General features: G+C 33.0%; 1 protein-coding gene and 1 long non-coding RNA gene across 2 annotated transcripts; both read right to left on the reverse strand.

The window, feature by feature from the left end:
• Positions 1–5,721: 5,721 nt before the first annotated feature.
• On the reverse strand, positions 5,722–14,049 carry LOC133831394 (1-acyl-sn-glycerol-3-phosphate acyltransferase 2). Its single transcript, XM_062261665.1, has 11 exons — positions 13,649–14,049; positions 12,913–13,035; positions 12,033–12,072; positions 11,875–11,948; positions 11,593–11,652; positions 8,264–8,341; positions 7,974–8,132; positions 7,360–7,485; positions 6,812–6,904; positions 6,509–6,595; positions 5,722–6,383 (listed from the first exon to the last, which is right to left on the reverse strand). The coding sequence occupies exons 1-11, from the start codon at positions 13,727–13,729 to the stop codon at positions 6,138–6,140; spliced, it is 1,167 nt and encodes a 388-aa protein (XP_062117649.1). The 5' UTR covers positions 13,730–14,049; the 3' UTR covers positions 5,722–6,137.
• An 8,806-nt stretch (positions 14,050–22,855) lies between these two features.
• Positions 22,856–24,250, reverse strand: LOC133829470 (uncharacterized). Its single transcript, XR_009891798.1, has 4 exons — positions 24,093–24,250; positions 23,454–23,524; positions 23,138–23,308; positions 22,856–23,044 (listed from the first exon to the last, which is right to left on the reverse strand). It is a non-coding gene; the product is annotated as an uncharacterized LOC133829470 (long non-coding RNA).
• Positions 24,251–25,238: the final 988 nt, after the last annotated feature.

Below are 25,238 nucleotides of genomic sequence, written 5' to 3' on the forward strand. Positions count from 1 at the left end.
AAGCCTAATGGAGCTGTGAGAGTATCCTTTGGCTACATGTCAACATACAAAGATGCCAAGGTTAACTACTGCATTTCAATTTCATATATTAAACTTTAGTTGTGAATTCCAAGTGAATGTATAAACATATTAGAAACTGTGATTTCAATTTTAGTAGGCTACTAGCTCATTCTGCTCTTGTAGGGTGCAACGAGCTAACAATTTAAAATACATATAATAAAAAGTTCTGAAACATGTTAGCTCTTCTAGTATATATATATATATATATATGATATTACCAAAAGAATAAACAAAAAAACAAAAAAATGATACTAATCAACATATAGATAAACAAAAACTAAAGTATAGTAGAAAGAGCACAATGAACTTGACATTTGTTAGGATTGATCACTAAATATAGAAACTAATAAAACTAAAATTATGTTATGACATTGACACATTTGACCGTAGTAGCACCAAATGAGATGTCGTCTCTTGCCAAGACTGATGATGAGATCAGTCAGTAGCGTCCTCGCCGAGATTGACCATGGCGAAACAAGGGTTTCCGTCCTTGTCTCTAAAAACCCACACTTGAACAATGTCGCCCACTTTGAGTCCATTTTTCTCCACGACACCGAACCAGTTTTTGTTAAACACATAGGAAAAGACAGACATATTCTTCGTCTTCTTATAGCACCATTTTCTCAGTATTAGTCTGTTTTCTTCCATGCTCGGCTCAATGAATCGAACATTCATTCCCTCTTGGTCGACCTTCTTTTTCTCAGCCTCACTCAAAAAACCATCAGAACTGATCTAATTCAAAGGCATCGAAATGAGATTTTGTTGCGCCTGAATATCAGCATGAAAGAGTTTCTTCTGGATAACCAGAAGTGGAAGGTGATGGTGATGGTGACCAGTACTATGAATGACATCGCTCATTGCTTGAGGAATAGGCGGTGGTTGATACGGTCCCCCAACTACACCGCCATTTGACTTCTTCTCTTGATTTGGACTTCTTTCGATTGATCAGTAGTAACAATGCGAGTCGGAAGACGACCTCGTTTTCGTTTGTGCAATTTCAGGTTGCTCTTCCTCTCACGAAAATCCTCAACCACATTTGATACCATATGACCATAGTCATTGATAAGAGCTTCGTAACACACCTGAGCAAGTGCTGTGATTCTTCTATGGCTATGATCCTCCTCATACTTGCATGTAATTGTCTTCTTCGATTGCAATTCCATTCTTGCTCCGTAAGGAAAAAAGAAAGTAACAAGTAAATGTTTCAATGATCAAATTGATTCAATGAAGACTGAAGCCTAGTTTCTTTAATTATATACACTAGCACATTCAATTAATGCCGAAGCCTAGTTTCCTTATTTCTATTTTGACGTTAAATTTCCTTATTAGTAATTGTATTTCCTTGTTTCTGTTTTTTTTTTATAGATATTGTTATCTTCAGATATTTTTTTATTAACTTTTAAAAATTAAACTCAAATAATTTATATTGAAATTTAAATATATGCTATCTTTGTTTATTATTTTTTAAAATTACATTCAAATAGTGTATATTTAAATTTAAATATAGCTTATCGTATTATATAATCAAATAAAAATATCGGACAGAAATGTATTTAAATCATTTTCTAAATAACCGTAAAAAAAATTATAAATAAATTATTAAATTTAGAAAATTAAATCGAATATAGATGTACATTCCCAAATCACACTCGTCGCTTCAGGTTATTTGTTGGATTATTAATTTTAATTTAATAATTTGTTCTGCCACGTCGATTATTAATGCGAAATCACTTATAGAATTTTCACTTTCCTTTAATTATGTCACGTTGGTGAGCAGCTATATTCCATCATTTTCCTTAATTAAAAGTGTGTAGAAACAATTTTTTTTTAACTGTTATTTTATATTTAACAGAATGTTCTTATATTTAACTATAATTTGTAAACATAATTTAAACTTAAATAAAATAAAATAAAATAATTAAAATATGATATTTTAAAAATATTTTACAATGATAATTATTTAAAATTAATAAATATTAAAAAAATAAGATATTTTTGAGATATTTTACAATAATAATTATTTAAAAATAATAAATAATTAAACAAATTAAAATATAATCTTTTTTAGATATTTTACAATTATAATTATTTAAAAATAATAAAATCATATTTTTATAACTTAAATAAAATTTAATTAAACTCAAACTCATTTATTATAATAATATCATATTAAACATATAGTATAATCTACTGTCAATTAGTAACAAAATGTTTTTCTAAAAAAACTAGCAAAAAACTTAAATTTAAAATCTACCTATAATATTTAATATTACATTAAACATATAATATATAATCTCTTGTTGTCACTCCCAAATTCAAAAACTAGAACAAACATAATCTTAAACAAAAATAAATAAATTATTTAATTAAAATAATATATTTATTTGAAATTTATATGACATTAATATAAATTTAATAAAAATAATTAATAAATTCTATAAATAAAACTAAGAAAATGTGCATTGCACGTTACTTGTATCTAGTATATATATATATTAATATACCTTTAAATTGTGTGTGTAAATAGAGATGAAATTTTCCTTATGGGAATGTGGCCCCGCGATTACTCGTCTAAAGGGTAATGGGGTGGCGACGGGGTCATTTTTCGGATGCCATGGGGTCAATTCCTTCTCCACCCCTTTAGGATATAATAATAATAATAATAATAATAATAATAATAATAAAATTCCATTTCAAATAAGAGCACCATATTCATTAGACAAAACTTGATGCAGTTTAAAGTCTCCAAGGACTTGAGTTTTGGCATAGTAAATTCAAGGTTATCTATTGTGAATGCCAAAAATTGACCAGAGCCATAGTCAACAGTTTCCCTCAATTAGCCTCGAGCAACCAAAGCAGCCTAATATCTTGTCCGACACGAGACCCATGTCTCACAGGAGCCCTTAGCGAAAGTGCCCTCGGTCCCATGGCCTCGCCCCCATGCCCTCGGCCCCGTGGCCTCACCCCCATGGTCTCGGCCCCATGGCCTCGCGCCCCATGGTCTCGGCCCCATGGCCTCGCGCCCCATGGTCTCGGCCCCATGGCCTCGCGCCCCATGGCCTCGCCCCCATGGTCTAGGCTCCATGGCCTTGCGCCCATGCCCTCGGCCCCGTGGCCTCGCCCCCATGGTCTCGGCCCCATGGCCTCGCGCCCATGGTCTCGGCCTCATGGCCTCGCGCCCCATGGCCTCGCCCCCATGGTCTAGGCCCCATGGCCTTGTGCCCATGCCCTCGGCCCCATGGCCTCGCCCCCATGGTCTCGGCCCCATGGCCTTGCACCCATGCCCTCGGCCCCGTGGCCTCGCCCCCATGGTCTCAGCCCCATGGCCTTGCGCCCATGCCCTCGGCCCCGTGGCCTCGCCCCCATGGTCTCGGCCCCATGGCCTCGCGCCCCATGGCCTCGCCCCCATGGTCTAGGCCCCATGGCCTTGCGCCCATGCCCTCGGCCCCGTGGCCTCCCCCCCATGGTCTCGGCCCCATGGCCTCGCCCCCATGGTCTAGGCCCCATGGCCTTGTGCCCATGCCCTCGGCCCCATGGCCTCACCCCCATGGCCTCATGCCCCATGGCCTCATGCCCATGGCCTCGTGCCCATGGCCTTGCACCCATGGCCTCGACCCCATGGCCTCGACCCCATGGCCTTGCGCCCATGGCCTCACGCTCCATGGCATCGCGCCCATGGCCTCGGCCCCATGGTCCCGTGCCCATGGCCTTGGAGGTGAGAATACTCACAAGTGGCAAGGTACACGCATGAATATGGAATGTACCTACAAACCTAAAGAAGTCAAAGTACGGATATGGTACCCCTACCAGACATGTAGTGGGAACGCCAGGAGTGGGTATGCAAGGATAGGAGTTATGGCCCGTACGTCTATGGCCAGGAGTCAGAGTCGACACCACTACCACCTGCACCACTACGTCTGCCACCACTCCTCTGGCATGAGTACGGACAAGTAGTGGAGACATCCTCCTGACACCTGCTCCTGTACTGGATGTACGACCACAACCTCTGAAGCCACTCCCCTGACATAGTACTTATGTACCCCTTGGTCTCCTGGACCACCATGTACCAAGGGCCATTAGAGCCTACTATAAAAGGAACTCTAACACCACCTGAAAGGGGGTTGGAAATTTTACTGTAGCAAGGGCTTGAGAGTGAATGAAAGATTGATTTCTCCATTATTGTTCTATCATTGTTCTTGAGTTATTTTTTAAGTTTCTACAGCTTTTCCATTAGTGATCTTGACTTGATAATTTTTTCCAACTCAACTTAGTTGACGAGTTCTCACCGTCAACATCTATAGTGTTGAGTTGAACTGTACGGTTAAGCTTTTGATTTGTTTGTTGATATTATTTTTTAATCTAATAACAATGACCCAAGATGAGTTTGGGTAAAAGGGTAAGGAGGTAATGGGTGGAGGTGGGTGGTGAGGAGGCTGAAGGAAGTGGTTAGTGGAGGTGCAGACAGGGCTGGTCCTGCTTTAAGGCGGGCTAGATCCATGCCTAGGACCCCTTAGCCCAAAGGATCATTTTTTTTAAATTCTTTTAAAAAATACTATAAACGTTTAGAAACTTTATATAAAAAAAATTCTTAATTTTTAATATTTCTTAGGATCCAATCCTATTTTATTTAGGGCTGACCTTGTGTGCAGAAACACTGGTAAGAGAATGAGATATAACAAGAATGGTGGGTGGTATGTCACAATGAAGATGTAATGGTGTATGAGGAGTATGAGATAGAGCTGAAATGCAGTGACTGAGTTTCTATTGTGGAATGAGTTTTTAAGAGTGGTCGAGAAAAAATAGGGTGATTGAGGCAGGCAGGAAGAAAAGCCTGAGAAAGAAGATGATGTGATGATAACGGAAACTGACATGGGACACCAATTGGATAGTGTTACAAGAGAAGGACGATCTTGATCAGTTTGTGTTGTAACAAAATGAAAAATAGATTCAACAAATTTAAAAAGCGTAAATATGAGAGGAAGAAGAGTATAATCATATACACCAAGTAGATGAGTAACCTAAGAAGATACAGAATGGAACAAAGCGCAAGTTTGTGAGAGAACTATAGTGAAAGCTAAGAATAACAAAGGCAACTAAAACTACAAAGTCTGGAATAATTGGACAAGAATCCAAATAGTTTAGAATATAGGGAGACCGTAGACGAGGCTATATTGAAGAAAATAGCTATATTGTCTTTCATGAATCTCTATTCCATTACGAATATGCTTGAATTATAAACATATTTTATTGGTAGAAATTCCTTTCCTTCCTTTATTTATTATAGTCATTGTACTTTATATCAATCAAGAGAGTTGGTCTTTACCACAAAAAGTAAATAAATATATCGACAAATGTCATTAGAAAAATAAATAAAAACATCACTAAGGAATTTCCATTTTTATTCTTGAATAAATGACAGTTAAAGAGAGTAGTATTAACTCAAGTCACAGATATAATTCATGGAGAAGGCATGCTTTCTCTAATTATATAATAAGGTTATCGTTTGTTGATATATTAATCTCTTACACAAAAAACCTTTCGGGAAGGCAACAACAAGCTAATTTTTTTTTTCTTTATAAATAAATAGTTATAAAAAGGCAAGTTAAACTACTTTCCCAAATAAAACTACTGTAATACAAATAACACTACCAAAATGGGGAGTAAAACAAAGGGAAAGAAAAACTGAAACTGATCATAGGAAAGTGATCAATCTGCAAAGAAAAAGTAGAAGTAATCCACTTTTCACCTATTACACCTTTCAACCTAAAATGGAAATACAAAAGGAACTGCACGTGTGGCTTTTCCAGCCCTAAATTGCTAATTCAGTAATAATTCTACAATCCTCTTTAAAGAGTACAACATTTATCCTAATCAACTAGAGCAAAGAAACGAACCAATATGCATACCCACTATGTTGTACAAAAAGGGGATAAAAAAAAGCATAATATTTAAAAATGAGATCACACTAAGGTAAGAAGGCCTTTTAACAAACATACATGAGAAGGTTACATGCTATACCAAGTTTCATATCATGACCTTAGAATTTGAAGCCAATGTTGGGCGATTGAAGCAGTAATTTAGTTCTGTTTATCTTGTCTTGCAGATTGCGCACGCTCTCCGTCGTTCCTGTTCTTTGCCGGAGCCACCTTGGCAGGAGTTGAACGTTCTGACTGAGAGAAGAGAATCAAGAATTGCATAAGGATGGTAACTATCCCCAAAAAGAAGGATGAGAGTGCAATGCCCTTCCATGATGATAAGAGTGAAGACCATCGGAAGAACTTCAAAGCCCCGAATGCAAGGAGACATGCCCAAGATACAACCACCTGTGCAAAGAACAAAGTGTACTTCTAAAACACACCCTAACAAAAGTAAAACGGAGAAGAGAAAAAAATTAATTGAAAAGAATCAAATTGCAGGTTGGCTGGTAAAACCAGAAAAAGTTTCCCACCACAAGAGATTTTTTCGGACGACCCGTGTCTTGCAATTCGTGATCACCAAAGGTGTCCTCAGCTTTATGTTTATCCAATAAAGAATCCTAGCATTCAACAAAGCAACAGGACTGATGATCAATTTTTGTCTCTTGTTGTTTTAAAATACTGTAAAGTACAACATATAAATTAGTACATACAGAAAAATTAAGAGAAGATTGAGACATAGACTAGGAAACGTGTATGTATTCAAAATTCAAATTTTATATAGTGTCTACAGAATGAAAAAACATCCACTTTTTATTGATTTAAAAGTTATCCACCTTGGCAATGAATACGTCTTTGCACCATTGTGCAACAGCATCATCACTTTCAGGCAAATCCTTCATCACATGCCGCTTGATGTGCACATGTACCTGCAGGAGAGTAGTGTAAAGGAATTGGAGAATGTTAATTTATGTATGCAGACTAATATTGACTAACGTGTGGGTGGGTGAAAGGGCGCAAAAATTAGCATGTTTTACTAAGGAGGACAGGATGCCTTCAAGTTTGTCACATAGTATCTCAGAAATCTAATTGTTTTCAACTAACTGGAAGACAGGCTTTGGTGGGAAGGGACCATTTCTTGTAAAGCTCAAAATGACCTCTAATGTCATTTAAAATAAGTAGGCACTCATCCAGACAAGCAACAAGCACACTGGTACAACAACTGAAAATATTTATGTCAACAGTACTATTCTATAGTCCTAAATTTCTTTCAAGTGCCTAATAACATGAACTCCAAGTTCAATGCAATCTACTCGGTATGCATAATATATGTTGACTGCTGATGCATCTTTTTTAAGAAATCTTCAGTAAAGCAGTAGCATACCACAGATGGTTGCCCCTTGAAGAGTCTTAACATTGTAGGTGGAGGAGATGTTTTGGGAATGGCAACTGTTACATCATAAACAGCTGGAACAAATGAACGCATGTGACTTACAGCAGAAACAAAGCCCTGAAAGAAACAAAATATTAAATTTAAAATGAAAGCATCCTATACACTTACTAGTAGGAAAGGAAAGAGGCCATCAGATATATAATAAAAATTTTCCCACCCTTCAGTAGGATGTAAGCTAAAAATAACTCCTCCGTCTCCTGGAATTGTGTGACTAGCACAACATGAACAGAGAAAAAGTCTAATGCAGTATGACAAAGCTTTAGTCCCATAATTAAAATCACAAAACAAATAGATTTTTTGCCATGGTCCTTTCTCAAGCCTAGCTTGATGTCCGTAAGGTCTAACATTGAATAAAAAGCACAAATCATGTGCTCTCCCAAATGCTACAACCCCTCAGTTCTCAGTATGCTATCAACCCCAAGAATCACATTAGAAATACCAATTCCAAGAACAGATAATAATGTTTCTTTCACTCCTCCCATGCATATCTTTACTTTATAGATAAAGAAATAAGCAGATTAAGAAAGTTGGAATGAAAATTTGACCTTGGTACGAGGAATCAGAACATTTCTAGGAACAGGCAGACCTGTCGAGATTGCATATTCCTGGGCCGCTAAAAGTTTTGCCTGTGTGAAGCGTGTCCCCTCAACAAAAAGAGCCAGCCAGAAGGGCAAGGGATAGTCCTTTAGCCGTCGAATTCCTGACTGAAAATACACTCAAAAGGTTCAATGAGATTAATGAGACTAGTCAAAAGTAAACACAAACATGCACTAAGCATCAAAGAGAGAAGACAAAATATATAAACTCAACACGTATATATAAAAGCAATACCTACCTTTAATGTGCCTTCATCCTTTGCCCAGCTTCTTTCCAGAAAAAGGTATTCAGAGAACCACATTGACCAACCTATCACCTGAACATATGAAATAGAATTTACCCTAAAAGAACATGCAGGTAAAACTAAACTTAGAAATAAGGCATAGAAATTTTAAAAGATGATGAAATTCCATAAAATTAACAGATGTTGGTAGGTAGCTAAGTATCATTAAAAATTGATTTGAAATCTAAACATCTACTCTTGTTAGTACTGGGAAGAAAACTTTTCGATATTTTAGCATGTGGAAATCAGCTCAGGGTTATAAGGCAGAGGTTGGACAAAGCTGGCAGACCCCCATTACTGGTACTCTTATGTATCGTTTGGTGGGAAAACTGAAGAGGCTGAAGAGTGTTTTTCGAGCTATTAACAAGGAGGGATTCAATGAGATACACAAGGTGGTTATTCAAGCCAAGCAAGAGATGTTAGATATTCAAGTAGAACTGAATATGGACCCACGAAATACTATTTTAATGGAACAAGAACAAAGGGCCAGAGATAAATACTCTTATTACCAAAGAGCTCATAACTCTTTTTTAGCTCAAAAGGCTAAAATCGATTGGGTTCAAAATAGTGATGAGAATACGGCCATTTTCCATGCTTTTTTGAAGGCTCGGAGAGTTCATAATAGAAATAACTGCATTCAGAATGAGAGGGGTATTTGGATGGATAAACCAGGGGATATTCAACAAGCATTTCTGAGCTATTACCAGAACTTGTTAGGGACTTCAATGAGGAACAGAAGGAAGGTTTTTCATTCAATAGTGGCTGCTGGTCCATTACTTTCAGAGGAGCATATTCAGCTTATTCAGAAATCTTTTTCCATTCAAGAGGTTCGAGCTGCCATTTTTGATATTCCAGGGAGGAAGGCACCTGGGCCGGATGGGTATGGGAGCTCTTTTTATCAAGACAACTGGGATCTGGTGGGTCAAGAGGTAGGTGCTGCTGTGACTAACTTTCTAAACATTGGTTTGCTTCTTAAAGAGATAAATGCAACAACCATTACACTCATTCCTAAAGTCAAATGCCCGAATAGTGTCCAGGATTTTAGGCCTATCTCTTGTTGTAACGTGATATATAAGGCAGCCACAAAGATTATTTGCTCTCGCTTAAGGCAAATTCTTCCTGATATAATAGCTGAAAACCAAGGTGGGTTTGTTCATGGGAGATATATAGCCTATAATATTATAGTTTGTCAAGATATTGTTAGGCATTATGGAAGAAAGAATTGCAAACCAAGTTGTATAATTAAAATTGATTTGAGGAAAGCTTATGACACTATTGAATGGGGTTTTATTGAAGAAATGCTGATTGCTTTCCATTTTCCCCAAAAGTTCATTGATCTCATTATGGTGTGTATCACAACCCCTAAGTTTTCACTTTTACTTAATGGTGAAATGCATGGTTTTTTTGAATCCAAGAGGGGTTTAAGACAAGGAGATCCTTTGTCCCCTCTCCTTTTTTTGCTTGGCATGGAATATTTGTCTAGGATATTGACAGATGTGGGGGCTCGGCCAGGTTTTAAGTATCATGACAGATGTGCCTTGTTAAAGTTGAATCATTTGTGTTTTGCGGATGATTTGCTACTTTTTTGTCATGGAGACTTTCCATCGATCCTTCTGTTATTGCAGGGTCTTAAACTCTTCTCAATGACTTCTGGTTTACTGCCTAATAATGAAAAGTCAGCTGTGTATTGTAGTGGCATGCAGGAGGCAGAGGTGGCCCGAGTGCTTGAGATGTCTGGTTTTAATAGAGCTCATCTCCCTATATCTTGGCATTCCTGTTTGTTCCAAAAAAAATTCAGCAGCTGAGTGTAATGCTATCCTTGAGAAAATGGTTGCTAGAATCAGAGTGTGGAGCACGAGACACTTGTCTTACATGGGAAGAGTCACTCTAATCAATTCTATTTTGATTACTTTGCACTCTTATTGGGCCCAAATAATGGTTCTTCCTAAAAGGTTATTAAAGGGTGTTGAAGCTATCTGCAGGGCGTTTCTCTGGAAAGGTTTGGCTGATAGTACTAGTCCGGGGTTAGTAGCTTGGCATCAAGTTTGTTTGCCTAAGACAGCTGGTGGTTTAGGTTTTAGGAAGGTTTTTTATTGGAATTTGGCTGCAATGGGTAAGTACGTTTGGGCAATAGCCAATAAAAAGGATAATCTGTTTGCGAAGTGGATTAATAGTGTTTATCTGATGGATAGAAACTGGTGGGAGTACCAGGTGCCTGTTGATTGCAGCTGGTACTGGAAGCGGTTGGTTGCTGTCAAAGATGCCTTCAAAGTTAAGATTGAGCTGTCTAAATTTGCAGGGATGAGATATAGTATTAAAGCTGGTCATGAACTGCTGTTTGAGCATCCTGTTGCAGTTAAATGGAGCAAAGTTGTTTGGGATAGGCTGAGCATTCCGAAGCATAGATTTATGCTTTGGCTGGTCATGATGCAGAGGCTTCGTACTAGAGAGCAATTGCACAAGTTTCAGCCGTTAATAGACCAATCTTGTCTGCTTTGTGGAGGTGATATTGAGAGTATTGGACATCTCTTTTTTCACTGTCAATATAGCAGTTCCTGTTTGCAGAAGATCAAGCAAAGTTTGGGTTGGAATTCAGTTTCCTTAAATCTGGAGCAACTTTTCTGTTGGACTCACAAAGCTAAGAGATTGAGTGTTGTTCGGAAGAGCATCCTTTACTCTGTTCTTACAGCTCTCGTGTATCATATATGGAGAGTGAGAAATGATGCTTTTTGGAACAATAAAGTTTGGCATGTAGATAATACTGTACAAAGAGTTGTTAAAAAGATTCAGTTTAGACTTTCCCTTGTAATGCCTAAAAAGGCTAAAGCTATAGATAGGGAATGGGTCACTAAGTTCAGTATGAGCTAGTTTCCTGTTGGTTGGTTTTGTTTGATCTGTATTTGGTTTTGTAGCTGGTTGGTAGGCTTGTAACTAGCTGAATTGTACCCTTTGGCTGTTGAGTAATACACTGAAGCTTATTCACCAAAAAAAAAAACATCTACTCTAAAATCCTAATAAGAAAACAAAGCACAAGATGACATCTGTCAGTGATATTTCTCATTAGAGGAGAATGGCACCAATGTGCCAGAATAAAGATACAACTTTGATGTAGAATGAATCCGTGATGAAATTATGAAACGGCATTAAAACCCTAAGTAGTAAAATCCAAGGATGCTACAGCAATGTTGAAGAACTATATCAAAGAAGAGCCAAAAATAAAAAGTCAGGACTCAAAGATATCTAAGCATGCTGGCAAAACATTTCAGTTTCAAAATGAAACATACCGGTAGAAATTTTGATGATTTCTTCATCACTGCTAATGTGCTCCCAAGGCAACCCGACCGCTGCAGAATAAACTCAGCAATCAACTAGAGCAATAATTTGAAAAAGGACTCAAGATGGCACCAAAAATATTAGTCCTTATCAAACAGAATGAAAGAAGCACAAGTTATGTTTTGAATAAATAATAACATATGCTTGTCACTGCACAAGATATGACATTATTGATGATGTTAATGATAGTGTAAGGATGTGCTTTATGACCCTGAAGTATCTTGTCTACATACCTGAGCCAAAACCCATCCAACCAGCCAATCAATATCACTTCTGTGATTGCATATTACAAGAGCATGTTCTTTACCTGAAAAATCCAAAAACATGAGTAGATAAATTATTATAAATAAAAAACACACTCTGTGCCTTGTCAAATGAATTTATGCCTCACCCATTGACTGAAAAGTTTCACGATCTGTGTATACTTGGATCTGCAGCAATAAGGAATGAACTGATTAGTTAAAATTTGATATCAACAGCGCAAACTCTCACAGTTGTGGATATAAAAGAAAATGATAAAGCAAACAGTATAGGAGGCATCTTCGTTAAAAAAATTGTTAGAGATCTCCTCACTGCATAACAGTGGGATAGCAAAGACATAAAAATGTAAATAAGATGCAGACAAACTTTGAAAGATTCTACAACAAGAACTTTTCAAAACAAAAATTGCAACTCATGATCTAAAAGCTCTCAGCTTGCACTTATAAATACTTGCACCACTGCATGCATCTAATTCCCCAAAAAAACAGGTATAAACCAAAAATGTTGAAACTGTAGTCTAGATTCAAAACTTGAGTCCATAATCAAAGTACTCCCAGCTCCAGGAATTGACAAATGACATAGAGTTTCATTCACTTCAAAATTGTCTTGATACGCTTGATTTATTATTCTATGTTTATGAGCTTCAGTAGGTGTAATCTCCATTCATTTAATTTATTATTCTAAGTTCGTGAGCACCTTTAATGTAGGCATAATCAGTGTCACTAGAAAGAAGTTCTTTGAAAATGCTTATCCACCGATAAGGCAACCTAACAGTTTCATGATAATGTTCCAAAGAACCACTTTCGTAGCTAGAAAGATTAGAATTCTACCAGTGACATTTTAAACATTCACAGACCTTTTTCAAAAGGAATTACACATAATAGAAAACATAAATTTCATAGTAATCATAATAGAAAGCATACTATAAGTCAAAATAAAGAACATAAACAGAAAATATATTTCGTTAAAGATAAATAAATAAAAGACGATGTATAGGAGCTGATGAACACCTTAACGCCTGCCCACCAATCAATAAGCCATACAAGCTCCAGCCACAACAACTCTGCTACCACTCTATTGATCCGTCTGTATGTATTCTTGAACAAAGGCCGGATGAGGACAAAGCAAATTGCCTGAAATTAAGGGTCAGATATGTATAGATTTAGGAAGTGTTTAACTTTAAACTGTTTATTCGTGTGAAAACATATTAACAAAAATAAAATTATACATCCAAATTACAACCTTCACATAATAATGACTACTCTCAGAAAAATTCTTTTCCTTTTACATTAACTGAACCCAAGAAGTTGAATCAACCCACTAAAAGATAGTCAAAACTATAAGACTGGATAGATGATCCAGGATTCATTCTTTAACCCCAGAACTTAATTAAGCAACAAGATAAAGCATGACAGAAGGGACTGCTCATAAATTAAAAAGGAAAAAAAAACCCTAGATTCACATGCAGGCTTATAGATTAAGTAGTTCACTCAGAATAGCCACTTAAGAAAACGTAAGTTGAAGCGATTCTAGTCTAGTTTGTAGCAAATCACAGCAACAAAAGAAAAAAACCCATTACGCTATAGCCATAACCGTGAACCACAAGCTACATTACATTGAATCTCCAACCAAAATACGACGAAGAATAAAAAAAAAAAAATCAAAACCCCAGAATTGAACAAATCTGAAGCAGAGTAAAAACCAAATCCACCCAATAGAAGAACATAAACCAAAGCCAACAAGTACCTGAATGACATTGACGATAAGGCCAGAGACGAGAAAGAGCAATCCCAATGGCACGATGACGGCTGCGGCAGCAATCGCCATGGCCGCCCAGTGATGCTAGAAAGAAACAACAAATGAGATTATCCCAGAAAAGAAGCCGAGCGATATATATATATATAAATGAATTGATTTGGGTTAAGAAACCAAGGCGAAATGAATAGTGGTAGAGAAGGATTGAGGTTTCAGAGTGAGAAAAGGGGTGAACTGCGTGTGGATTTGACAGCGAGAGAAGAGTTGGACAAATTGTAAGAGAGAGAAAGCAAAGGGTGAGAGAAGAGGAAGTATGTCAGTAGAGAGAGAGAGAACTTCGTCTCTGTTTGGGCTCTGAATCTCTCCAGATTTAAACCCCGCTTTAAAGGATGTTTCGCTTTTCAAAGAAATTGAGGAAAATTGAAAATCTACGCAAAACAACACAGATATGTTTTTTTTTTTAGCGTAAAAAAAATATAGGTTACTATGGTAACCAACACCAAATTATTACCGGAAAATTTAGAGCAAAATTGAAAAATAGTCTAAGAAATTACCCATAAACTATAAAATAGTTTTTTTTTTTTTTTGGCAAAATCAGAAAATAGTCTAAAAATTATACTTAAGCCAGTAAGTAATTTTTTTGGGACAAAAATCAATAAGCAGTTTCAAATATTACACTTAAATTATTAAATAATTTTTTTAATTGTAAAAATTATATTTTATAATAATTTTGTCTTAATTTTAATTAATTAATAAAAAATAAAAAATATATAAAAATAATTTGAAAGTTTCAATACGGAAAAATGATTTAATATAAATTAAACTAAGTTTTAATATAATTAAAGTTGTATAATTTTTAAATTTTATTGTAAATTAGAATATATATGAATTTTGAATCGCACATATTTTATTTAAAATATAATAAAATAAATATATGAGACCTATAATTAAATTGTACCAATCAATACATAAATGTCCTACACTAATCTTCTATAACTTTATAGAAAATATAAGTTTACTTCCTCAACAAGTATCCGTATGGAATTATTATTTACTCGTAGAATTAAAAATTTGATGATATTTCTAAATAATAAATTATTTTCTAAAATAATTTTGGATAAATATTTTGTTTTATGTTGAACTTTCAAAATAATAATATACATTTTTTTATAATTTTTTGGAGGTGTTCCTTTTAATATGAGACTCAAATTTTTTATAATTTATTATAATATTATGTTTATTTTTATTTATAAGTGCCTTAATTATACTCATTTTTAAACTGTAGGAAAATTATCCAATATAAAATCATACTTTATCAAAATTTTAGTATTACTAAATAAATGAGTATATAATACTATTAAGAGAATAGTGTATAAACTTAGCAACATATGTTTTTTTTTTTTTAAATAATAATATGCAATGATGTATATATAATCTTACAATTTAAAAAAATAAATATTAATTATGTATCAAATTATATTATTATATATAAAATTATAGTGTAAAAATATAGAAGCCCAAGTAAGAGCTATATTTACACCCATAAATTAATCTATATACATCCAAATTAAATACACCCCATTACATAAATTATAAAATATATTAATCTATAATTATATCATATATATATATATATATTTCCACTCTTTTACAAGATAATAATATAATAAAATTATGTATATCATTTATTAAAATTTAAGAACTAAAGTTTTTTAAATATTAAATTTAAAATTTTCTTAAGAAAACAAATAATAAATAAAAAATCATTAATAACTGATACAATCTTAAATATAAATTTATGAAAAAATAATGCAAACTAATTTTTCATAATATATTATATTTTCAACTAGAAAAGTATATTGCTGTGTTGTTATAATAATGAACATAATTTTAAAACATTAAGACTCAATTTAAAAGAAAAAAATTATAATTTAATTAGAATTATAATTCTTGCTAAGCATAAAATCTATCTATATATATAAAGGAGAGCTTCAAAGAGATGATGTGGCACTCTAAAATTACTCTAAATTATTTTTTCTATTTCCTCCTCAAAACTAATTTTTTTTATTCATTTTTATTAATAAGGAGATGATGTGTCATTCTAAAATTACTCCAAACTATTTTTACTATTTTCTTCTTTAATCTAATTTTTTTATTTATTTTTATTAATAATTTTTTAAACTTTATTTTTTTAGATATTTAAATAAGATATTTTTTTAATTAAATACCTAATAAACTAACAAAAAATAAAATAAAACAAAAACTACATTAAACATTATTTTTTTTAGATATTTAAATAAGATATTTTTTGAATTAAATACCTAATGAACTAATAAAATAATAAAAAAAACTACAAATATATACTACATAATATACTAATAAAATAACATCTTTGAAGCGCTATATAAAAGATTATCCAAACGAGTAATCAATATTTTGATAAAACACAAGGTCCAGGAGTTAATTTTAAAAAATAAAGGGTCCAAATGGGTAATCGGCTAAAATATAAAGTCCAAAATGGTGTGTATATATAGTTTACTTTCTATAAAGAATTTTTAACACTATGAATAAATACATAGTTCAAATGTTAATTTTTAAAAATAAAGAGTAATGGTGTGTATATATAGTTTACTTTCTATAAAGAATTTTTAACACTTTGAATAAATACATAGTCCAAAGGTTAATTTTTAAAAATAAAGAGTCAAAACAAGTAATCGGCCAAAGTATAGTGTTCAGATAACCAATCTATCTATTCCTATTTTTAACATCTTGACAAAACTTGAGGTCCACAAGTTAATTTTTAAAAATAAAGACCCCAATGAGCAATCGGCTAAAATACAATGTTCAAAATGATGTGAATCCTTACAAAAAAACATAAATTATATATAATTTAATTTTTATAAAGAATTTTTAACCTTTTGAATAAATATATGGTCCAAATGTTAATTAATAAAAATAAATGGTCAAAACGGGTAATCGGCCAAAATACAATGTTCAAATAATCGATCTATCCAATCTTATATTTAACCTTTTGACAAAACACGAAATCTAAAAGTTAATTTTTAAAATTAAAAGGTTCAAACGGGTAATCGCCCAAAATAAGTCTTACACAAAACATAAATTTCCATATACATAATTTAGACTTTTTATAAAAAAAAATCATGCAAAGCGTATAATAATGATAATAATAATAAAAAATAAATGCACACGTACAACAAATTTTTTGAACATTGTTTTCAGTACTTTAATTATTCATAATTTTTCAAAAACCTACAAGAGATTTTATATACAATGGACACCATTATGAAGAAGAAAAAAATTGTATTCAATACGCTCTCACGTGTCCATATAAGAAACATGTTGTACGAGTAGGGTGAAAAAGAATCCATGTCGTAGCATTCTCCTAAAAGTATTTTAAAATATGTATATTTTTTAATAATTACAAAATAATGCGCGAAGCGCGGTTATATTTTCTAGTTTTATAAATAAGATTAAAATTTTTAAATAATATATTTTAATCATTTTACTTGAAAATAAAGATCTAATAACAAATATTTTAAAAATAAAACATCTTCATATTATTTTGCTAATTTGATTTATATAAAATTTTCAAAATCTACCCAATAATCATAAGTTGTATTTGGTGGGTGGGTAGTGGGTAGGTAATAATTGTTGTGTTTTGGATCCAATTTATTTTCTCCAATGGTTAATGGCCCCACACTTCATCCAATCCAAAAATATAAAATAAAAAGAAGAAAACAATTAAGTAATAAGGTTGCACTTTTTCCAACAAATTTGATCACCAAGCTTCCAAGACTCAATTATCCTATCTTTAGAAAAAAATATATATTGATAAATAATAGGAAAACATAAGATAATTTATAGTCAAAGAATAATAATCACATAACTCAAATCTCAATCAATCTTTCCCAAACTATCACCTAAGCCATGGTTCTTTTTATCATGTAAATTATTCTCTCTTTTTTCTTTTGTTGGTCGTCTTAGTCATCTTGTTATCTCTTTTTATGAAATTTTAACAAATATGCCTCTAAATTTGTTATCTTGTACAAAAAAGTAGTAGTGATAATCTTTTTGGCAGTGTAGTATGTTTTTTTATAAAAAAAGTGTTAATGAAGGTGGTAGAATAGTTATAATAGTATATGATTAAATAAGGCATACAACTAAACATTATATGGTATGTTACGTGGCATACTATGGTTGGTCAATATAAAATGATAACATTTGAAAGATTGATTGTTGGGGTTGGGGGTTTTAACGTGTAGGTATGGAAGACATTGTTGGCTCATAGTGAGGACGACAAAGCATTGTCCGCCTTGAGTTGTAGGAGTGACTCACTCATAGTGACTCGACTACTCTCACACTCACAATACAATAGACATTGAGTATGTGACACCACTGCCACGTGTCATTATCCATTTTCTTTTCTTTTTTATACTAAAAATAATATCTCATGTTGAGTTGGCATAAAATAATTGACTGACTAATTGAGTTAGATTGAATATCTATTAATTTTCTTTTACAAAATTAATTATAATTTTACAACTATGTTGGGTGTCCTCGGAACGGGCAACACTGCTTTTAGAGATACTCGAGCCAAAGTTCTACTAATAGCTTCTAAAGGGCGGAAATCCTTGCCATTACAGAAAAAACTATGTTGGCATGTGATTTTGGCTTCAATAACGATTATTGCTATCAGTCATTCTAAAATACCCAATATATTAGAACATATTATATTATATTATATTGTTATTGGTATAATTTGGTATAGGTTTTGTATATTTTCATTTAAAATAAAATATGGGAACTCTATATATATTTGCATCAATAATAATACAGACTATTAGGTATTCTAGAGTGCTCTTTAATATTTTTCTTCAATAACATCTCCATTTTTTCTAAATGTGTACTTGGTTAGTGTTCAAAAATATCATTTTATTAGTTTTAATTTTAATTTAATTTGTGGTTAATTTTTAAGAATTAGAAAGCATTTGAGCATAAATAAAAAAAAGAAAGAAAGAAAGAATTGAAATGAAGAAAATGACATTTTTGAAAGAATGCAGTCCAAGGCCCAAGTGTTCACCCCAAGCCTGCTGCCTTCTCCCTCTCTCCCAGCGCGCCACGTGGCCAGTCCTCCTCCTGCCCTGTGTGCGACCCAAACCCAGCTGCCTGCTGCCCCGCGAGCACCGTCCGGCCCAACTCCGACCTGACCCACCCCTCCAACCCTCCCTGCGCCTAATAGCTACGCCAAATGACGCCTTGCAACTGACCAGCCGCCTACAGTTGTAGTTGTATGCTCCTCGGTCTAGGTGCGAGCCATTTGCAGCTCCAAACTCGACGCTGTGTACCTGCATGCATGAATAACAATCATAACAATAAAACTAATATTAATAATAATAAATTTGATTTTTAAATCATATTTTATTATTAATATTTTAGTTTTATTTTGTAAACCTCAAACCTCGGTAAATTGTATTTTAACCCCTTTTGAGACTCTATAAATAGGAGCTCATTTTAGCTATTCGAGAGGTAATTTTTTTGATAGAGAAATTATAGCTAAATTTCCTCTCACTTTCATTCTCATATTTCTTTATAAATTTTTTGTGAAAATGATGTGTATAATGGCCTAATCTGGGCTTCTTGGCAAAATGGCCTATTTTTTTAAGTCATTTTGCACTCTAGCCTAGTTTTAATAATTCTTTGCAAAATGACCTCTCATAATTTAGACAGGTAGTCGAAAATTTAGACAGATGGTCGAAAAATTTAGACAGGTGGTCGAAAATTTTGACAGCTGGTCGAAAAATTTAGACAACTGGTCGAAAAATTTTGACAACTGGTTGAATTTTAGACAGAGGCCATTTTGCAAAAAATTATCAAACGTAGGCCAGAGTGCAAAATCACTTAAAAAAGAGACTATTTTCACCAATTTCCCAAATAATATTGATACTTAGTTTTATGTTCAATCTTTTATTGCATTATGGCCAAATGGTATAGTGTCATTCTTAGATTTTTTATATGATTAATATATTGCTTCCAAAGTAAGAACATATGTCATCAAATATATTTTTGAAACATGCATGCACTTTAATGTTAAATCCTCCAAATAAATAGTTGGGATGTGAACTATTTGTTTTTGTGATATTGTGAATCAAAATTCTAAATAACTAAACAATGCATATGAGTGACTCTTGATACCTTTCTATTATCTAATATTGGATTACATCTTATTTTACCATCAAATTTTCAAACAAAAAATCATAAATCTATTTATGTTCCATTACCTTTCACTAACTTTTTGTGTTTATTTTTCACTATGCTCTTAGTTACCAACTTATGGAATCGACCGCCCGATCTTTATTATAATCTAATTACTTAGTGAATAAACGTTTTGGGCGTTAATCAGCACCCATTAGCTATTAATTAATCTAATTAAGGCAAGTTGTAAATGGTAGAATGATGTGGGCACTTTGGTTGTGGAATTAAAACTCATGTTAGTTCTTTAAATGCTTCTTCATTTTCTTATAATGTTAGGACTTTTCACATTGCTCATGAGATTGCTAAGTTTGATTATTTAATTAAATGTTATTGTGCTTATCTTTAAAACATCTATTCCTAGTATGCATCAAGCTATATTATTAGCTGGTCCATTGGCTTTCTATAGTCATTGGTTTGGTCCCTGTATAACAGCTACATTTTACAGAATAATATCAATGAATTATGCATTATTAAATTGCAAATAATTAGAATAAAAGTAAATTACACTTAAAATACTTAATATTTTCAAAATATTGCACTTTTATACCCAATCATTTTTTCGGCAGTAAATATACTAAATGTCTTCAAAATGTTATATTTTTATACCAAAACTTTTTTTTTGCGGTAAATATATTCAATATTTTTAAAATATTGCACTTTTATACTTATTTTTTTTATTATTTTGAGAAGTGATAAGAAAATTAAGGAAAAATATAAGTTTTTAATTATTTTTTAAATTTTAAATTATTTTCTCTTTCTTATTATTCCTCAAAATAACTATTTTAAATTAAAAGTTAATAAATATTTATTAAAATTAATAAAAAATGATTTAAAATAATTTAAAAATATTTTTCCTTGAATTTAAAATATAAGTTTTTTTTAAAAGTGAAGGAAAATATAAGTTTTAATTATTTTGATTAATTTTTAATTTAAATGATTTTATTTATTAATTGAGAAAGAATAAGGAATTGAAAATAATTTAAATTTTAAAATATAATTAAAACCTTATATTTTTCTTTCACTTTTCTATTATTTCTCAAAATAATTTTAAAAAAATAGGTATAAAAGTGCAGCATTTTAAAAATTTTAAGAATATGTACTGCAAAAAAAAAAAGTTTGGATATAAAAGTGCAATATTTTGAAGACATTTAGTATATTTATCCCTGAAAAAAAAAATTGGGTATAAAAGTGTAACGTTTTGAAAACATTATGTATTTTAGTCGTAACTTACTCTTATAATAATTGATAAAATATATATTTTTTAATAATCTGATGCAAATAATAATTTTTTTGAAATGGAGCAAATAATATTATTAATTTGCACTAAATTCAATAAGCAAGCATGCCAATTTATATAAGAAAATAATATGTTGATCTTCTAGATTGTAATTAAAAGCTAAACTACAAAATTTCAAGGATAATCTTGTATTTTACAAACACTAACAAAATTAATTATCTTTCTAATTCTGGTCCTTTTTTAAAAAAAAAAAAAATACTCTTTTACTATTTTTATTACAATCAATATATTTTTAAATGTTGTTCAAAAAAATTAAATGATTTATTATTATTTTCTAAAATAAAAAAACATGAGAATTAAAAAAAATGTTGGAGAAACAAATGCCATATTAATAGTATTTATTTTAAAAAATTTAGTTTGAAAAAATAAAAAAATAATAATAAATCAATTAAAATTATATTGTTTTAATAAAAAGAAAGGTACGAATGTTTTAATAAATAAAGTTTGGCCAAAATAAGATAGAATATTAATTATGGTAAGTTTTGTAAAATAAATTATTATCAATTTAAAAAAAAAAAAAAGAGACAGAACCATGCATGATATTAATTTTTTTTTTTTTAAATACCAAAACTACATTATAAGAGCCCGAGGTAAGAAAATATTTTTTCATATAACTACATTTATATAAGTGTTTACATAGAGTTAACCAAACACACAATCAATAACACATTGTTTGTATCTAGTATACAAGAGTACTTGTAATTTATTATTTTTTAAGAAAAAAAAATTAGCTTTGCCCTCACGTCTCGAGCATTTCGCCAAGAGCTACTTTAATCTAAAGACAGTAGGCTCACATAATAATAATTTTAACCTCAGTGTAGTAGGTGGAAATCAAATTCTAGATGGTTCTAAAGTAAAGAAAGTTGGTAGGTCATCTTTTATCACTATGCCACCATCGATAATTATAAATTAAGGGTGTTAATCGTCAATTAAGTAAGATTTTTCAATTGAAATTAATTATGCATGCTTCTCAACTTTAGTTAGTAAGCATTTTCTCAGATTTTCTCAAAAATATCAAGCTCCAAGCTTTTCATTTCCCATTTTATAAAAAAAAATTATATCTACCCTAAGCAACTTACATCAATCAATCTGATATATATTGACTAGTATAGTGGAAAGTGGTCACTACTAAGAACAAAGCAAACCAATGTTGTAATAATAATGCAAAGTGATTTGGTTCTTCTACATTGGATCTATTATATAATCTTATCAAAAATGTATTAGTTGTGGATCATATTATATGTGGGACCTTTATAATACCATAATTATAGCCACAAGGGTGTCCTTATGAATAAGAATATAGATCATAGGTGGCCACCTTAAATAAAAAAAAATGTTTTTGACTCTTTTCTCTTTTAGGAAATTCTAACAAGTGATGCCCATAATCTATGTTGATGCATCATATCGTTTCCTTTGTTCTATACTTATTTATTATAAATCTATGTCACTTATTATATTTTTAGTTATATATTCCCCTTTTTTCATATATTATTTTCTGTAACGTCCTGAATAGTCAGAATCGTGATACCGTGTGTTAAAAATAATGCTTAACTCGTTAAGCAAGTCATTTGAACTTAAAAATATAATTAGGGTTAGACGACAATTAAATATCAACAATTTTGGTCAAACTTTGGACTTCTCATTTAAAAGGTTAATTAATTACAAGGGGTCCCAAAAGTTTCTAATAAAATACAAGTTTATCAAAAATACAGACTTAGCCGACCTAAGCGGCAAATTTTCAACTAAAGATTCATGTTTCTCAAAATATATCGACCGTGGCAGGCGAGCAGGCTGGTTGAGCTTCCCTTTCCCCTTACCTGCACCATGAAGTACCTGTGAGCCAAGGCCCGACTAGAAAACCCATACAAATCATACAAATTTCTTGATAAACATTAACATATATTGCATACTCTGTAATCACAATCGGTTCACAGATTTTCCAAACAACATACGACTCATGCCGAGTAGATGGACATTCCATCTTTATAATGGCCCCGCCACTGTGGAAGATAACGTATCTGCGTTATGACCTCGCCACTACGTCATACATTACACATGTAATGCCGTTAACGGTCTCCAAACTAAGCAATCAATTCCAACAAGTATATCAGCATAAATTCAAACACAACAGACATACAACTATAAATAGTTTCATGACACAACTATTCACGTGCCCTATCATTGGGGTGCACGCCCTACACTTGGTGCAAGAGACAGTTTTCTTACCTTGAATCTTCAGCAAATGGCGTATGGCGATCCCGAGTGCAATCCTTACTCCCAAACCTTAACGCTATAACCTAGTCACAACGTAATAACAGGTAATCATCAAGATCTAAACTAATTAAAAGCTTCAAAATTACTTACTAGCCTCCGGGACCTCGAATTCTACTAAACCGTGTAGTAAAATCATTCTCGAGCCTTTAGGTTTGAGTTCCTGAGCTTAAAAACCCCATTTGGCCAAAATGCCCAATTTGAGTCGCGGGGCCCCACACAAGTGCTGCGACCCTCTACAAGTCAGAGAGCAAATCCCCTTAATTCTCTATGCGACGCGGCGCTAAGGCGCCTCAGAGAACCACCCCAAGCCGTTGAGTTCATGCGGGCCGCGACGCTCCAAGATCAGTGCTGCGGCACAACCCCGTGAACCCATAAATTTTAGCGATTTCGGAAATCGCAATCTCCTCCAAAACCCCTCCAAACTCAGTTTTTACCCCAAATTAATCACCTAAACTATTACAGCAATTCAGATACACAATAAATAACGACCCATAGCCTCTAAAACCTCCCCAAACACCAAAATTCAAGGACTCCCCAAGAACCTAAAAAGGAAAGCTCAAAACTTACAAAAATTGACAATGGAGAGCTCACCTCAACCACAACGAAACTTCCAGCTGACTTCCCACACTACTCCAAGCATTGCTTCAGCTCCTTAGATTCCTACAGTTCTCCAAAAATTTCAAATGCTTGCCAAGTGCCCAAGAGAGAGAGAGAGAGAGAGAGAGAGAGAGAGAGAGAGATGAACGAGAGAGAGGGGATGGATGGAAGCTGAGTGTTCTCCTTAGTTCTTTCTGAAGGCTTCTAGACCTAACTAAGTTCAACCAAGGCTAGGAAAAGACCATAATTCCCCTCATCCAAGAGTTTCCCCTTTAATGCCATCAAGGGCGAAACGGTCATTTGCCACATTTCCCACTAGTCCTCAAATAACACTATAAATTCCCAATTAATCCCGACATGCCCAAATAATCACCTAATAACTACCCATCACCCGATAAATCCCGACTACGCACTAAATTACTAAAATACCCCTAGGCTCACCCTAAGCTGGGTATTTGACCCCGTTATGACTAAACCGCTAACTTGCTCCCCAGGATCGCCTCGTGTCGAATATCCCAAATATATCTACATAATAATGTGGTCTCAATCACAAAAACACACACTCATTCAAATATGCACTTGGCGGGACAAAATTACAAAAAAGGCCTTCTAATAAGAAACGGGCCCACATGCATGCTTAATACACCTAAACATGCCAACATAGTCATATTATAATATAACTCACATAATTCATATAATCATGCATATAGTATTCAATTATTGCACTTCTGGCCCCTAATCAAGGTATTAAGCCTCATTAGGGAAATTTGGACGTTACATTTTCCCTCCACAAATATTTTTTTTTTCTTTCTAACTCAATTATTGATATGTTGACTACAGGCGATTAAATATAATGTAAACTACTAACTAATTATGGTTGTTCAATACCACTTAACTAAATTTATGGTTTTGATAAAAGAAAAAAAAAACTAAATTTATAATTTTTTTAAAGAATAAATAGCATTTTTGCCCCCCAAACTATGACTATTGTATGATCGTGCTCCTTGAATGATTCGCGATGTTAAAAATTTCCATCGAACTATGCACGTTACTAAAATATGAGACTTCTGTTAGATTTCATCCTATTTGGCTAACAGATTGATGGTGTGGCAGTGTCATGTATAGAATAATTATCAATTT

The sequence above is a fragment of the Humulus lupulus genome, chromosome 4 (genome assembly GCF_963169125.1).
Source record: "Humulus lupulus chromosome 4, drHumLupu1.1, whole genome shotgun sequence".
Taxonomy (NCBI): domain Eukaryota; kingdom Viridiplantae; phylum Streptophyta; class Magnoliopsida; order Rosales; family Cannabaceae; genus Humulus; species Humulus lupulus.